The sequence below is a fragment of the Choristoneura fumiferana genome, chromosome 7 (assembly GCF_025370935.1).
Source record: "Choristoneura fumiferana chromosome 7, NRCan_CFum_1, whole genome shotgun sequence".
NCBI classification, from domain to species: domain Eukaryota; kingdom Metazoa; phylum Arthropoda; class Insecta; order Lepidoptera; family Tortricidae; genus Choristoneura; species Choristoneura fumiferana.
The window spans coordinates 6,287,206-6,300,840 of record NC_133478.1 but is presented as its reverse complement, the minus strand read 5'-3'; the positions used below and the strand labels follow the sequence as shown (position 1 = coordinate 6,300,840).

Below are 13,635 nucleotides of genomic sequence, written 5' to 3'. Positions count from 1 at the left end.
GAGGGAGCAAAAAACACCCACATGCACATAAAAAACCGGCCAAGTGCGAGTCGGACTCGCACATGAAGGGGTCCGTACCATTATCTATACAACATTAGACATGAGCAAAAAAAACACGTTTGTTGTATGGGAGCCCCCTTAAATATTTATTTTAATTTAATGTAATTGTTTTTAAAGAATTATTTAGTTTAATCATGTAAAAACATAAGTCAAATTACTATTATTTTTAAAGTGAATATACGACTAAATATTCTATGAATATTTCAAACGTCTACCTGTTGCCGTTATTAATATTGAGCAAAAAACGGCAAAAAATCACGTATGTTGTAAGGGAGCCCCCCATATTTATTTTATACTGTTTTTAGTATTTGTTGTTATAGCGCTATACATACCCCACACACGGCCACAGTTAAACATAATCTGTGATATCACGGTTCATGAGATCTTAGTAATAGGGTTTCCGTTTTTACTCTTCGGGTACGGAACCCTAAAAACTTTCGCATTTAAAAAATTAGTACGATTTTCTGCCGCGGTCGAATCGGTCATCTCTGTTTGACACGAGAATTAATTAATTCTGCAGTTGCGTACTTATGACCCAGACATTGGATAAATATTGGCGATAGTATGAATCATTTTTATTACATAATAATTAAAATTCATTTTTTTGCTAGGCGTCTTGGTAAAGTGTAGTAATTAAGTAAAATGCCGTCTCGGCTCTCAAGGGCTCATTTGACGTTAATATGAATACCAACTTTTTAAGTCGTATTAAATGAAAATACAAGTCGAAATTGCTAAAAATTTGTATATTGCTACAAAACTACAACTCCTATTCAAGTTTCAATTAATAGATATTATATTATACTTAGGGATCTATTCGTATTACAGATTTGATTTAACGTTTCCCGCAGGAACTATGCAATTTTCCAGAATAAAAACTATCCTATGTGTCCGTACTCAAGGCCAGTACTACAAAGTGCAAAATTCGATCTTCGTATCTTGCCATCCCGCTGACGCTAATATTATTTAATACGAGAGTGAGAGGCACGATACGACGCGAACTTCGATTTTCGAATTTCGTAGTAGCCCCGCTGGACTTAAACTATAAGTCCAAACCAAATCTCATCTAAGTCGATTGAGATGTTATTACATGATTACGTACATTAGTAGAATAGGATAACATTTTCGGTACTGTACGTTGTTCTTCAGAACGGGTTTTTAATTTAAAGACAAAATACATGTTTGACTTTTAACTTTTGAACTCAGGCTTTTTGTTGGTATTACCCACGTTGCCGATAACGCATGACGTAGTGACGATAGCTTTTCTAATTAAAAGATAAACTCATGTTGTTGTTTGATTCATGGAACATGGTAGGTAATTCGATTTGTTGTAAAGATTTTAGAATGCAATTTTTCAGCAGTCGGTTTTTGGTTTAGTCTATTTTTAGTTCGGTACCAGAGTTGAGGCCCGGATGAGAACTAACGTAACAGTACCTGCTAAGAAAATATTTCGAAACGTTTACAATTTTGTATGAAAGTTAAGTTTTGTATAAATATTCATCTGTATTTTAGACACTTAAAGAACTTGGACCCTTTTGAAGTTTATGGATGTGTAAGAAACCCTTGCGTGAATCCGATTCGCACTTGGCCATTTTTTTCATTAAAAAATATCTTAGACAAAATTGGTCGTGCACTACTAAACATAAAAAAGCTAAAACGGCCGCTTCGATTTCAAAAGGCAATCGCTGATTACCGAGCATTGTGAGGCAGAAGCAGTGGGGGTGAAATTTTTAAACACCACCCGTCTGGACCCCCCACTACACCCCCTGGGGGGGTGGTCCACCGTACTCCGTATTTGCTCCGTGGACAGTGGGTTTTATAGGTATGTTTTAGTGCAAGGAAGGGTTATAGTGAAGTTTATTAATTAAGGGAAAGCTTAACAAGTATTGATTATGACTACAGTCACTAGCACCAATATCTGACACAACAGGCGTGCATAAATATCTGATACGACTCTATTTCTAGGGCCGGTACCGTAGGACGTGTCGGATATTTCTAGAATACCTAATCCAGGACTAGGTCTTAAGCAGATCTTACCAATTCTTGTCCAAAGTATTATTATGATGCCAAACAAACTTTTTAAATAGTAAATGTGAAGGAAAAATCCCAATCCAATTAATTTTCTTAAACTATATATAAAATAAGGAAAGGAGTTAGGTACTTGATGTATTTGATTGTTTGTTTGTATACAGAAGGTAATCTCTGGTACTACTAGAATTACTAGATCGATTTAAGATTATTTACTATTTATTGAATTAGGCGTTACTTTGCAGAACTCCATATCAATGAATTGAAACAATTACTTTGCTCATCAGCGACCTAAAAAAGTAATTTGTTTTTATTAAGTAATCTTCGTCACTTTTTTAAGACTTGCGCCTTCTCATTCCACTTTTAAAAAATCTTTAAAATTCCACAGTGTAGCCTAAAACCGTAGCCCGTATAGAACTACCCTCGACCGGAAACCGCCAGTGCGGCATCCGGCGTCGCCGACAGTTGTTCGCACCCCAGCGCCTCTCGCGGACGCGGCTGGAACTACAACCCCGCTAGTGATGGGAACTAACAACTTGTTTATGGCATTAATAACCGATAGTAAAAGAAAATAAAGGTTTAATCGATAGAATTATCATCATAGAGACAGAAAATGAAGTATTTAAAGCATTGCTAATTTATTACACACGAAATGAATATTATATTTTTATGAATGATGTTACTGCTTTTTCTCTCCTTTCTATGCGCAATTTTTTTTTTATATTTTCACAAATTTTACTAAATGACAGTGCTTATTGATTAGCAATTTTTTTTAAAGCACAACCGCGTTACGTTACTAACTGACTGAAGGTTATAACCATTTAGGCGCCTCGAATAAATAACATTTTTTGTTTTAATCATTTTCGTTCTCAGTTTAACCTGTCCTCTCCCAGAGGCACAAATTTGTGCCCAAATTCCTTTGATCCTGTTATCCTGGGAGATGACAGATTAAGAAGTTAAGTGGGTATGCCAAAAAATATGACTCTTTATTTCGTGCCTCCATTTGATTCGAATATAAAACTACCGAATCAAATAACTTTAATTTCATATTCAGGTATATTCATATTTCTTTTACAAATATGCCCATTGAAGTTTGAACCCACGACCTCTAACGTTCAGTCAGGGTCGCTAACAGATAATAATTTTGACCGCCAAACAACGTAGAATACTTAAGTAGATATCTAATTATAATATTTACCTTAACAATGTTTGAAAATGTTTTTTTTTCCTGAGCTATTATGTTTTATTTTTATCACTATATTTATATGTGTATACGGAAATTTTACTACACCGTCTTCCGTAGCAGATTCATGATTCTAAGTAAGAAAATAAAAATTACGTAATAAAGAAACAAAATAGAAACTACACTTTAAACTGGAAAAGTCCGAAACCACTCAGTTATACCAAGAACACAACAAAACTTCAAATTTCAATACCGAAACTCAGCCGATGCACCAATCAGCGCGGAATTAAAACCACAATTTCACATTTCGTTCGCAAATATAAAATAAGAAAGGCATCCCATCGACTTGTTATGCGGCGGACGTCCGTAGCGCCGCTGCGCCGAATGACCTCCCTCCCCCACCGTATACGAACGGTGTGGATTGTGACCCATAACAGTTGCTGGCTGGTTAGCAGAATTAAAATTTTGAATTCGGAACGTGTTTGGGATGGTCGCGTGTGCTGGTTCGTTTTTTTATTGTATGCGGCCAGCATGATTTATTTAAATCAAAGAGTTAAAAAAAATGCAGCATCTGATCAGGTCAAAACATTCTAATTTTGAACACAGGCACTAGGGAAGAGTCAAAAAAGTGCTATTGACTGTACTGTATATTTTATTTTTTTTTTGAAACTGACATTTCGAATGCGACAGTTACAGTACTAAATTAAGAAGCTTACACTGATTGAAAGTCCATCAAATTAAATAATGTGACGGCTTAAACATTTGATTGACCACCCACACTAGTCTCCAATGATATCGCGGCACAATCAAATAATTATCTACTTATACACATACATATCACTATTATCAGAACATTGTGATATACAGGCTGTTTTATTTTTACAATATATTTTGCTCCAGATTTTATCAATTGAATAGCTTAAAAATATTTAGTTTTTATTAACAAACTTTTAACAGACATATTTCATCGTAAAAAAAAACAAATACTAATGGGCATTAATTACTTATACATTTTAGTCCATAATTATTATGACGAATGTAGTCATTTTGACATTACTGTGCTAGTGTGTTTTTTGGATCTCTTTTGAATCTGATTATCATAACCTATACACATATAACTAAGTAGTTTATATTGTAATTATTATTCATAATATATATCTCTAACACTATCACTGCACATGTTGACAAAAATAAAACTATAACTTTTTCTTAACAAAACTAAATCAATAACAAAACCAGAGCATCCTGTAAAAGTACGGTCAGACAACAAGATGTTATCGGACAATCGATTTAAATTACAGCTCGGTCTGTAATCGCTGTAATCCGGCGCGGATCGTAAGCCGCCCGACTACCAACTTCGCTGCTGACCCTACTTACACCATGTATCGGGAGTGACAAGAGTGTAGCGTTGGAAAAACATACGATAGAGGTTTTTTTAACAAAAACGTCGTTTGTTTTTTGGTGTTTTGAACTTTGTGTTGTGTTCTTTATTGTTATATAACTAGTGTAAAATAAAGTAGAGATTTTTTAAATTATGCTACGGATTTTAATGCGTTTCTCACAATTAGATAGGTACTTATTCAGAAAAACAGCATGAAAGGATATAATATTAAACATGTAACTAGCGACAGGCTCGGATTTTTGTTAGACAAAGCTTGTGTTACAAAAAATTGTGTGAAAGAAATTTTTTAACAAGAAATATTACATTTATTCTCATATTTAAAATAGCACACGACTATATTTCTAAATACTGCATCAGACAAGGTAAAAATCGAGAAACACTTCAGTGCCTTGTCACTTTGGTCATTTGTATTATGCCATATTATCCTAGTATTTCTGTTTGCGGCGACAAAGGTCCCAAGCCGGGTCCCAAGATACAGGCTCAGCCTAATTTGGGATCCACTGTATTTAGTAATTGAATGTTATTATCCTGGTGTTATAATAAACGTTTTTTCATTTCATTTTAATTTAAAGAACTAAAATATTAAGCTACTACGCTCAGCTCGTGCGTATAAAATTTTCTTACTTATTTAAAACAAATGAAAACATTCTTTCATCCTTTCCAGTTGATTAACATTACCGCTCTTTGCGTCGCGTCATATAATAAGAAAATCTAGAACCTATTAAAGCCTTAAATGGAATAGAATAAGAATGCAGGAAATTAAAAGGCACAGGAAATTAGAATTTGTTCCATTTTCTCTGCTGTCGGTACCGCGATGACCAGACACAATGCACAATCGTACAAAAAGGTCACAATATTTATAACCTGATATATCTAGTATTACGGTTAACTGTACCAGAAAAAGGATTACATTTTATTCGTCTTTTAAGCGTCAGTGTGAGACGGCAAGACTTTTGGAGGTTGTCTATGAAAACTTAAGAAACTTGACAAACGTAGGTACAGTCGAATAACCTGATTCATGTTGGTACATGTTGTTGGTTGGGACTGACTGTATCCTGGTGGATGGAAACCTTTTAATAGGTAATCAACTTCACTATGATTTCCTTGACAAAAATATGGTATGTCAACATGACATTAGTTGCACAAAAGTTCCAACCGGGTGCATTGCATGCATCAGTTTGTTCGACTATATAAGTACAAGAACTTTTTACATACCTTTTTTCATTTTACTTTTTATGTACTTTTGTTAGGGATGTTTGTACTTACCTACATAAAAAACCATTTTCAGATCATTATTAAATTATGTAACTTGAAAAAGGCACCTTCAAGGAACAAGTTCGCCTTTAAACCTACATTTGTATCACTTTTCATTTTTATGACGGTAAAGAATAGTGCATACCTACTACTTAAATACATCATTTTGTGCAAAATTTAAAAAGAGAAAAAGAATCTTATCGTTTAAAATAGGGCAGAAGTACCGTTTGTGGCCACTGTACCGTTTGTGGTCATTTATTGTTTAAATATTTGAAATAAATTTATGGTAATAAATCATTACCAACTATGTTTGACAAATAAATTAGTAAGTAAGCATTGAAAGTGAAATTAAAGGATTTCTTTTAAGTTACCTACATTAAATGATATCTTTTTACAAACTTTATTCGTCTCAGTATAAACTTTTGAAAACTTACTAAACACATTATTTTAATACTATAACTTTTTATATATGACTTCAAATGCCAACTGGTCAAAAACGGCCAAAACCGATACTTCTGCCCTATTCAATTTTCTATCACAATGTCACGCACGACAGTAGTTTAGGCACAAGTTTAGTATCTTTCACATTGAAATCTAAGAAATACTTAAATCACATTTCCTAATGTTTTGTTTAGATCGCTATTAAGAGTATTAATTTCATTTAATTTCTGATGGTACTGACATTCACAATAAAATAAAATAAAAAATCGCGATTATATTTTTTTAAACAGGTATAATAATTGAAAGACGAATTCTCGGGTTAATAATTTCCTTCTTTTTAGACACAAGTCAAAAATCAGCCAGCATTTGAAGTGAAGATTTAAAAAAACATAATTTAAATTTAGAATGTTTACCAAATTAAAAAATATGATGCCAGTAAGTAACGCTGCCGCGCTTGACTGCTTGACCACGCACGCACTGGCCGTGCAAGGCGCAGTTTTGACAGTAATTTGATTGCTCATTGTAAGCGCGGCCCACATTTTATTGTGGAGACAATAACGTCTCCGAGATAGGGATGGGCTATGATCTATATTGTTTTATCTTTATCGGTACATTATCTTTTATTAAATTTAAACAGTTTTTTTAAGAATGCATGGGCTAATACTAAACCAGCAAGATATGTACATCTTTAGTCTCATCTACACTATACGAGTACTTATCATCAAGTGATATAGGTAGAGGTTAATCGCTGTTCAGTTCAAGATAATATAAAAAGTGAGATCATATAATAGTGTTTTATTTCACATTAATAATAATAATCATAAATATCATGGGACACTCGACACCAATTGACCTAGTCCCAAACTAAGCAAAGCTTGGACAATGGATACTAGGTAACGGATAAACATACTTAAATAGATATTAAACAATCAAGACCCGAGAACAAACATTCGTATTATTCATACAAATATGTGTCCCGGCTGGGAATCGAACCCAGGACCTCAAGCTTCGTAGTCAGATTCTCTAACCACTTGGCCATCCGGTCATTTTGTCGCTATCGTTAGCTGCCATCACCAATATTATAAATGCAAAGTAATTATTAAACAAAATATGTATTAATATTTTTTGATTCGTAAATAATTGACGACCATATTTACATACTAATTTAACAAGTTTATAGACCTTCCAAATCCAAAATTGCAACTTAGGATTATGCTTCCCGCTAATCTCACCTATACTGGGTAGTAAAAATTTGCGTGTCCATATCTTTATCGACTTGTGCCAGTTCTCATCGATAGCGAGCAACACTAGTGGGTGCGGCGTGATAACATCGGACTCTTAAGATGATTATTGAATTGTAACGGTCAAATTGTTACGGGCCAGATTTGTTGTACCACTGAATTAAATAATTTACGATTTGAACGTGCTTGCTGTGTACTAAGAGGATATGGGGGAGGAAACTGGTGTACGAACCAGGGTGGAACCGTTTTACCTCTGTCAAAGAAATTAAATTAAGATTCCAGACTGCTACATGATTCAGTATCTAACGTGAAAATTTTATCACGCTTAGGCGAAATCGGATAGGTACCATCAGCCAAATAAGTGGTCTACCTACCAATTTTTAAACAAGTTCCTATCAAATGAATATGTCGCTAAACCGATCGGCATTATTGTTTTATGACATGCAAACGATTATGAACTTTAGGGTGGTAGACCACATATTTGGCTGATGGTACAAAGTGACGCCTACCTATTCGTATACTTATTTACGATTTATTACCATTTATTTTTCACTTTAAATTTTTTCGCCTAACAGAGGAGATTCAACCACAAATTATCTTGCTTGATTTGCCTAAATTAATAAATATTTAAAACTGTTTCTCCGTTCCTGTGTCTATCTGTTTGAAAGTACTTTCTTAATGCACCCCTAAAAAAGCTTCAAGGAATATGTTACTTAATTATTATTTATTTATGTAAAGTGACGAAATTATCAATCAACTTCTGACTATTTGTATATTCCTATCCTAAATTTTTATTTTTATCCACTCTTCTCATGTTGTCACGAATAAATGTCTTCTTTCTTTCTTTCTTTTCTTAAATTTAAAGTACATGAAAAAATTAAAGGAGTCCTCTTAGGCAAGGTTTCGATCCGAAGACGCTGGCAGCGTTCGCCAATTCTTTACCCGCGCAAGCTGCCAGCTCTTGGGTCCCCTGTGACGTCCATTGTTTGTACTCCAGTATTTTATTAAACCCGAAAAAAACTGGTCCAAGATCACTGCATAGTCACGCTTAACGCTATTTCAAAATTAAACATATAATAATTTCTTCGGTTGAAATCATTTCAACGGGATAATGTTACATAGATTTCAATATCAACATCGCTAGGCCGGCACGTGATCCCGACCGCGTATATTTCATAAGATTTTAGAGGTGCATGAATCACGCGGGACACGGAGGGGCGATCATTCACGCCCGGCCCTCGGACCTCCTGCTTAACATGCGCTCCACGCACACACCCTAGGCCCAACACTACGATATGTGAGAGCTATTACTAGACACTTTGCCCGTGTTAATATTGCTCTAAATCTTCCATCGGGAAGCTCCCCTAAGAGATTACTTTTTGATTCTTGATTTTAATTCGCCTCATCTTTGTCCGCAGAACCGAGCAACTACGTGTGTTCAACGTGCAAGGCGCGGGTACATTCTGCGTGGCGGCTTCTTCAGCATGTCCAACACGTGCACGGAGTCAAGATATACGTGGAGAGCGCGCCGCAGCATCAGCTTAACAAGCAGAACCACTCGTCTTCAAGCACCTCCTCTTCTAGCTCTGGTTGTTCATCCACGGGCGCGCCGCTTCCGCCGCCCGCCCTCCGCCACCATCCTCTCTTACCACCTCCGGACATGCATTCACCTTTCGGAGTCGGCGGCTTACTAAGAATGCCGCTCCCCGGGAGCTTACCACCACTAGCTCACCCATCAGTTCCTCCTGCGCCACTATTCGCACGACCTAATCATCACGACCACCGATTCAGAATGGAGCAACTGGTCTCAGAGCAGTTTCGACATCACGGGATCAACTTGGCAGCCGCTGCGGCAGCAGTAGCGGCCAACTCGCTCCCTCCCCACCAACCGTTCCCGTCACCAGCGGACCGGCCTCCCGTCATACCGACGTCGGTCTCTTCACGGGACAGAGTACCTCCAGTATCACAACCACTATCACTTGAACCCCAGCTGGATTTTTACTCGCAGCGCTTGCGGCAACTGGCCGGTACGACCAGTCCAGGGGCGGCCACAGGCAATTCGAGCTCTCCTAGCCCCAGGAAGCATTCGCCGCCGTTCGCTTCCCCGTCGCCCTCCCGAGTCGGCCAGACGCCGCCGGTGGGCGCCGGCCCCGGAACGGCGGAGGCGCCGCGCGACGTCTCTAGGCCCCATAGCTCGGCGTCGCCCGAGCGCCGCGCCGAGCCGCCGGTCGCGGACGCCCCGCCGCCCGACCGCCCCTCTTCGACTCCGCCTGCAAAACGCAGTAACGACGAGGCGGTACATTCCTGTGAGTTTTGCGGCAAAAAATTCCGATACGAGAACAATTTGATGGTGCACCGCCGCGTGCATACCGGGGAAAGACCGTTTAAGTGTAGTGAATGTGATGAGACGTTCGAGAAAGTATCTAAATTAAAACGGCATATGAAAGTGCATCGAGGAACTGACACCAATATGGAAGATGGCGAGTCAGGGGGAGACACCGGCGAAGATGACAGTGATGAGGATCTTGAAGATGAAGAGCTTGACGGTGAGGACGATGAGGAGAACGAAGATGGCGATGATGTAGAAGAAGCTGAGGACTTGACCGTGTCAAACAGCAGTGCGCCGTCCGCTCCGCCGCGCAAACAAGCTCTTCCGCTTCCCGCTCATCCCCCATCTGCCTCGGTTGTCGGTGAACTTATGGACAAATTTGGCTTATCAAACATTGCTCAATATAGTGAAGCTTTCAAGCAAGCACTACAGGAATCGGGAAACTCATTAAAATGGCAGCTGGCCAAGGATCGAGACAACAACAACGGACCTTCCAGTGATAAGCCAAATGGTATGCCGCCGACCGCAGCGCTGCGCTTAAAAGAAGAGTTTGCAAAGATGCCGCCTCAACCTCACCCTTTGTTTAATCCTTTTGAGAATCCATTCGAAGCTTCGAAACGCATGAAGTTGGATATGGAACGGGGAGAAGGTTGGTGGTTACCGACGTTGCACGCGCAAAGACCTCCAGAAAACATTTTTGACGGCCTCAAGAACAGTAGCAATGGTCTCTTGCAAAATCCTTTATTAAAATCGAAGGATGGACGGCGGAACGACACATGTGAATACTGCGGGAAAGTGTTTAAGAACTGTTCTAACCTGACGGTCCACAGGCGGTCTCATACAGGAGAGAAACCGTATAAATGTGAGCTATGCTCGTACGCGTGTGCCCAGAGTTCGAAGTTGACGAGGCACATGAAGACCCATGGCCGGCTCGGCAAGGACGTGTATCGGTGTCGGTTCTGCGAGATGCCTTTCTCCGTACCTTCAACCCTGGAGAAGCATATGCGCAAGTGTGTTGTGAACCAAAGCAACGGTGCTCCCCTCGCGCTATCAGACGACTCAAATGCGTGTCGCGACGAGGCGTCGTGACTCTACCCGTGGGGCGGGCTCCGTCTGCCGCCGCCTGCGCCGCCAAGCCAGATCTTCTAAGTCTAAATTCATGTTTCGCTCTTAGAACATTATCACACGTCGAGAAAATTATACTGACGTTCTAGTCTTAAGGATTGGTTGGCAAAATGATTGCAATAGCCCAAGAGCTTCCGCACCGAAGGGCATTAATTTAATTTTCGTGTTAAGTGACATATCGTATAGGCCTGAGCTGAACCCATGTTGAGCATTCCCGTTGAATTGTTAATGTTAGTTTGCAAATTATGTTTTTTTTGGAGGCTGTACTGTTCATTTTCAATGATCTTTAAATGTTACATTCGATTGATCTTTGTTTGACATGTTTTTATTTATAGAAAATGTGGAAACCAATGCCAAAGTTAAGCTATGTTGATTTAATGTATGGTTTAGTTGTAAGCTGTATAGTGTCAATTACGAATAGATTTTTCCAGTATTTTCTTAGGATCTTCATAGTTTGGTGTAGCATGTACGTGTTTGGGAGTAAGTTGTTTGGTAATTTTCGGGTTTACTGTACAATAATAAGCAAAATGTTTCCTATCTTAGATAAGCCTGTACATATTAGGTGTAAGTATGATATGTAAATCGAGTACCTATTGATGTTCATATTTATAGATGACAAGATGTTTCGAATGTTATAGAAAATAAATAAACGAAATTTGGAAAATACGGTGAGTTTCCTGTAATCGATATTTTAAGTATTCTAGAAAGCAAAATTGGAATCGATTTTAAGTGTACGTGTTATTCGTAATTGCGTATTTCTAAATTTAATTAGTGTTTAAATTAATCAAAGTAAATCTATCGGAGAGGCGTATGGCGTTTGTTTCTTGCGTCGGGTGCGACGTACGAGAGCTAGTTTCTTTTAAGACTGAAAAATAATTCCAGTTTTGTTTTTATTTAATTTTTCGTGATTTATGGAGAACCTTTCACTCGTACCTAAATTAGTCCAAGTGTGAAATCTTTCAGTATACGTACTTAATGTAAATTATGATAGAATTTATATTAGATAAATGTAAGGGAATTATAGAAGGATTTTGTCTCCGGTCTCCTTGTCTATAAATTGTGAACTCCTTTAAGACTTCTCCATACGATGTTTCACGATATCTTGATGTTAATTTTCAAAGTATTTTTACGTCGTATAGACAAGACTTAAGTAATTTAGCTCAGTTTTTTACCAAAGAGTCATTTCAAACATTACGGTACATTGTTGGCATGATTCTTTGAACTAAATTTTTTCAAACTTAAGTATCATCTTTGGATGAATAGCTGTAAATAATGTTGTTATATTTAGTCAATAGAATCTTTGATTGAGGTGAAATTATTTTAAAAAGTGTATTCGTTTAGCAACTCAGAACTTGATGCCTAAAAAGATTTTATTAACTAATTATGATTACAGTAAATCAGTAAAATTACCTTTACCTCGATATTACTGACAAAAAACGGAGACGTATAGCAAAACAAAAACACTAAGACAAATTTTATTGTGTAACTACGTGAAATATGAACTGTTTTTATTATATTTCATTTTTATTATTTTTATTTCAATAAATATCCACGATTTGTTAATCAATCACTTTGTTTAATTTTACCCTAATAAACATAACAAAATACACAAACACTGCACAAACCTGCGAAGCTATTCAATGGTGTGTGTATAGTTCCCAATCCGCACTGGGCCCGCGTGGGAACTATGGCCAAAGCCCTCTCATTTTGAGAGGAGGCCTGTGCCCGGCAGTGGGACGTTATAGGCTGGGATGGACGGATGGAAACAGAAACACTATACCTATTTAAATTTGATGTTAATTTCGACGAATAAAAAACTGTCTTCTTTTAAAAGGATTCTAATAAAACTGTAACCATAGGTTTACTTGAGATATATTTAAACAGAAAATATATTTAAAAAAAAACTTATTCTAAACCTATAGTTTTTGTTTCCCTGCAATTTGTATGAGAACTCCTTTTTGATGACTGCACGAGTATCTTATCATTGCGTTGATGGACAGGATGGATAGAAGGACGGACAGCAAAATGATCCTTGAGGGGGATTCGTTTTTCCCGACTGAGGTACCGAACCCCAAAAAGTAAAACTTTAAAAAAATAAGTTAAATGACAATATTTCGATAATTTATTGAATTAGGCGTTACTTTGCGGAGGTCCATATCAATGAACTAAAATAATTTCCTTGCTCACCCGCAAACTTACGATAGCTAAGCTTATGCCGAATCATGATATGCCATTTCATGATATGCCGAAAAGTTGGCCAGGCATATCACAATGTGCCTGAAAAACAATACGGCAGATCGATTAGAGCAATGAATTCGTCGATCCTAGCCCCTATACCGGGCACATCATGCACATCAAAATTTAGGTAGGTATTTTGCGTTCAAAACAACATCTTGCGATCATTATCATTATATGGCGGATGTGCCTTAGCCAATTCATGAAATGGCGCCATTTCACGATATGCCTAGGAATTTCGTGATTTGGCGGATTTTACGATCGGCTGCCGACATATACCTACATAGATGTCGATGGCTACGGCCCACTCTCAGATCAGGTCCTTACTCACATTTTACGA

At 37.7% G+C, this 13,635-nt stretch overlaps 1 protein-coding gene across 3 annotated transcripts in view; it reads left to right on the top strand.

Moving 5' to 3' along the window:
* The window catches only part of Cph (BCL11 transcription factor chronophage), a 56,739-nt gene extending 44,112 nt beyond the window's left edge, over positions 1-12,627 (top strand). For all 3 annotated transcript variants that reach the window (XM_074089942.1, XM_074089941.1, XM_074089940.1), the window contains exon 5: positions 9,025-12,627. In XM_074089942.1, the coding sequence (XP_073946043.1) occupies positions 9,025-11,024 (2,000 nt within the window). In that variant the 3' untranslated portion in view covers positions 11,025-12,627. The remainder of the gene's footprint in view (positions 1-9,024) is intronic.
* The last annotated feature ends 1,008 nt before the right edge of the window (positions 12,628-13,635 follow it).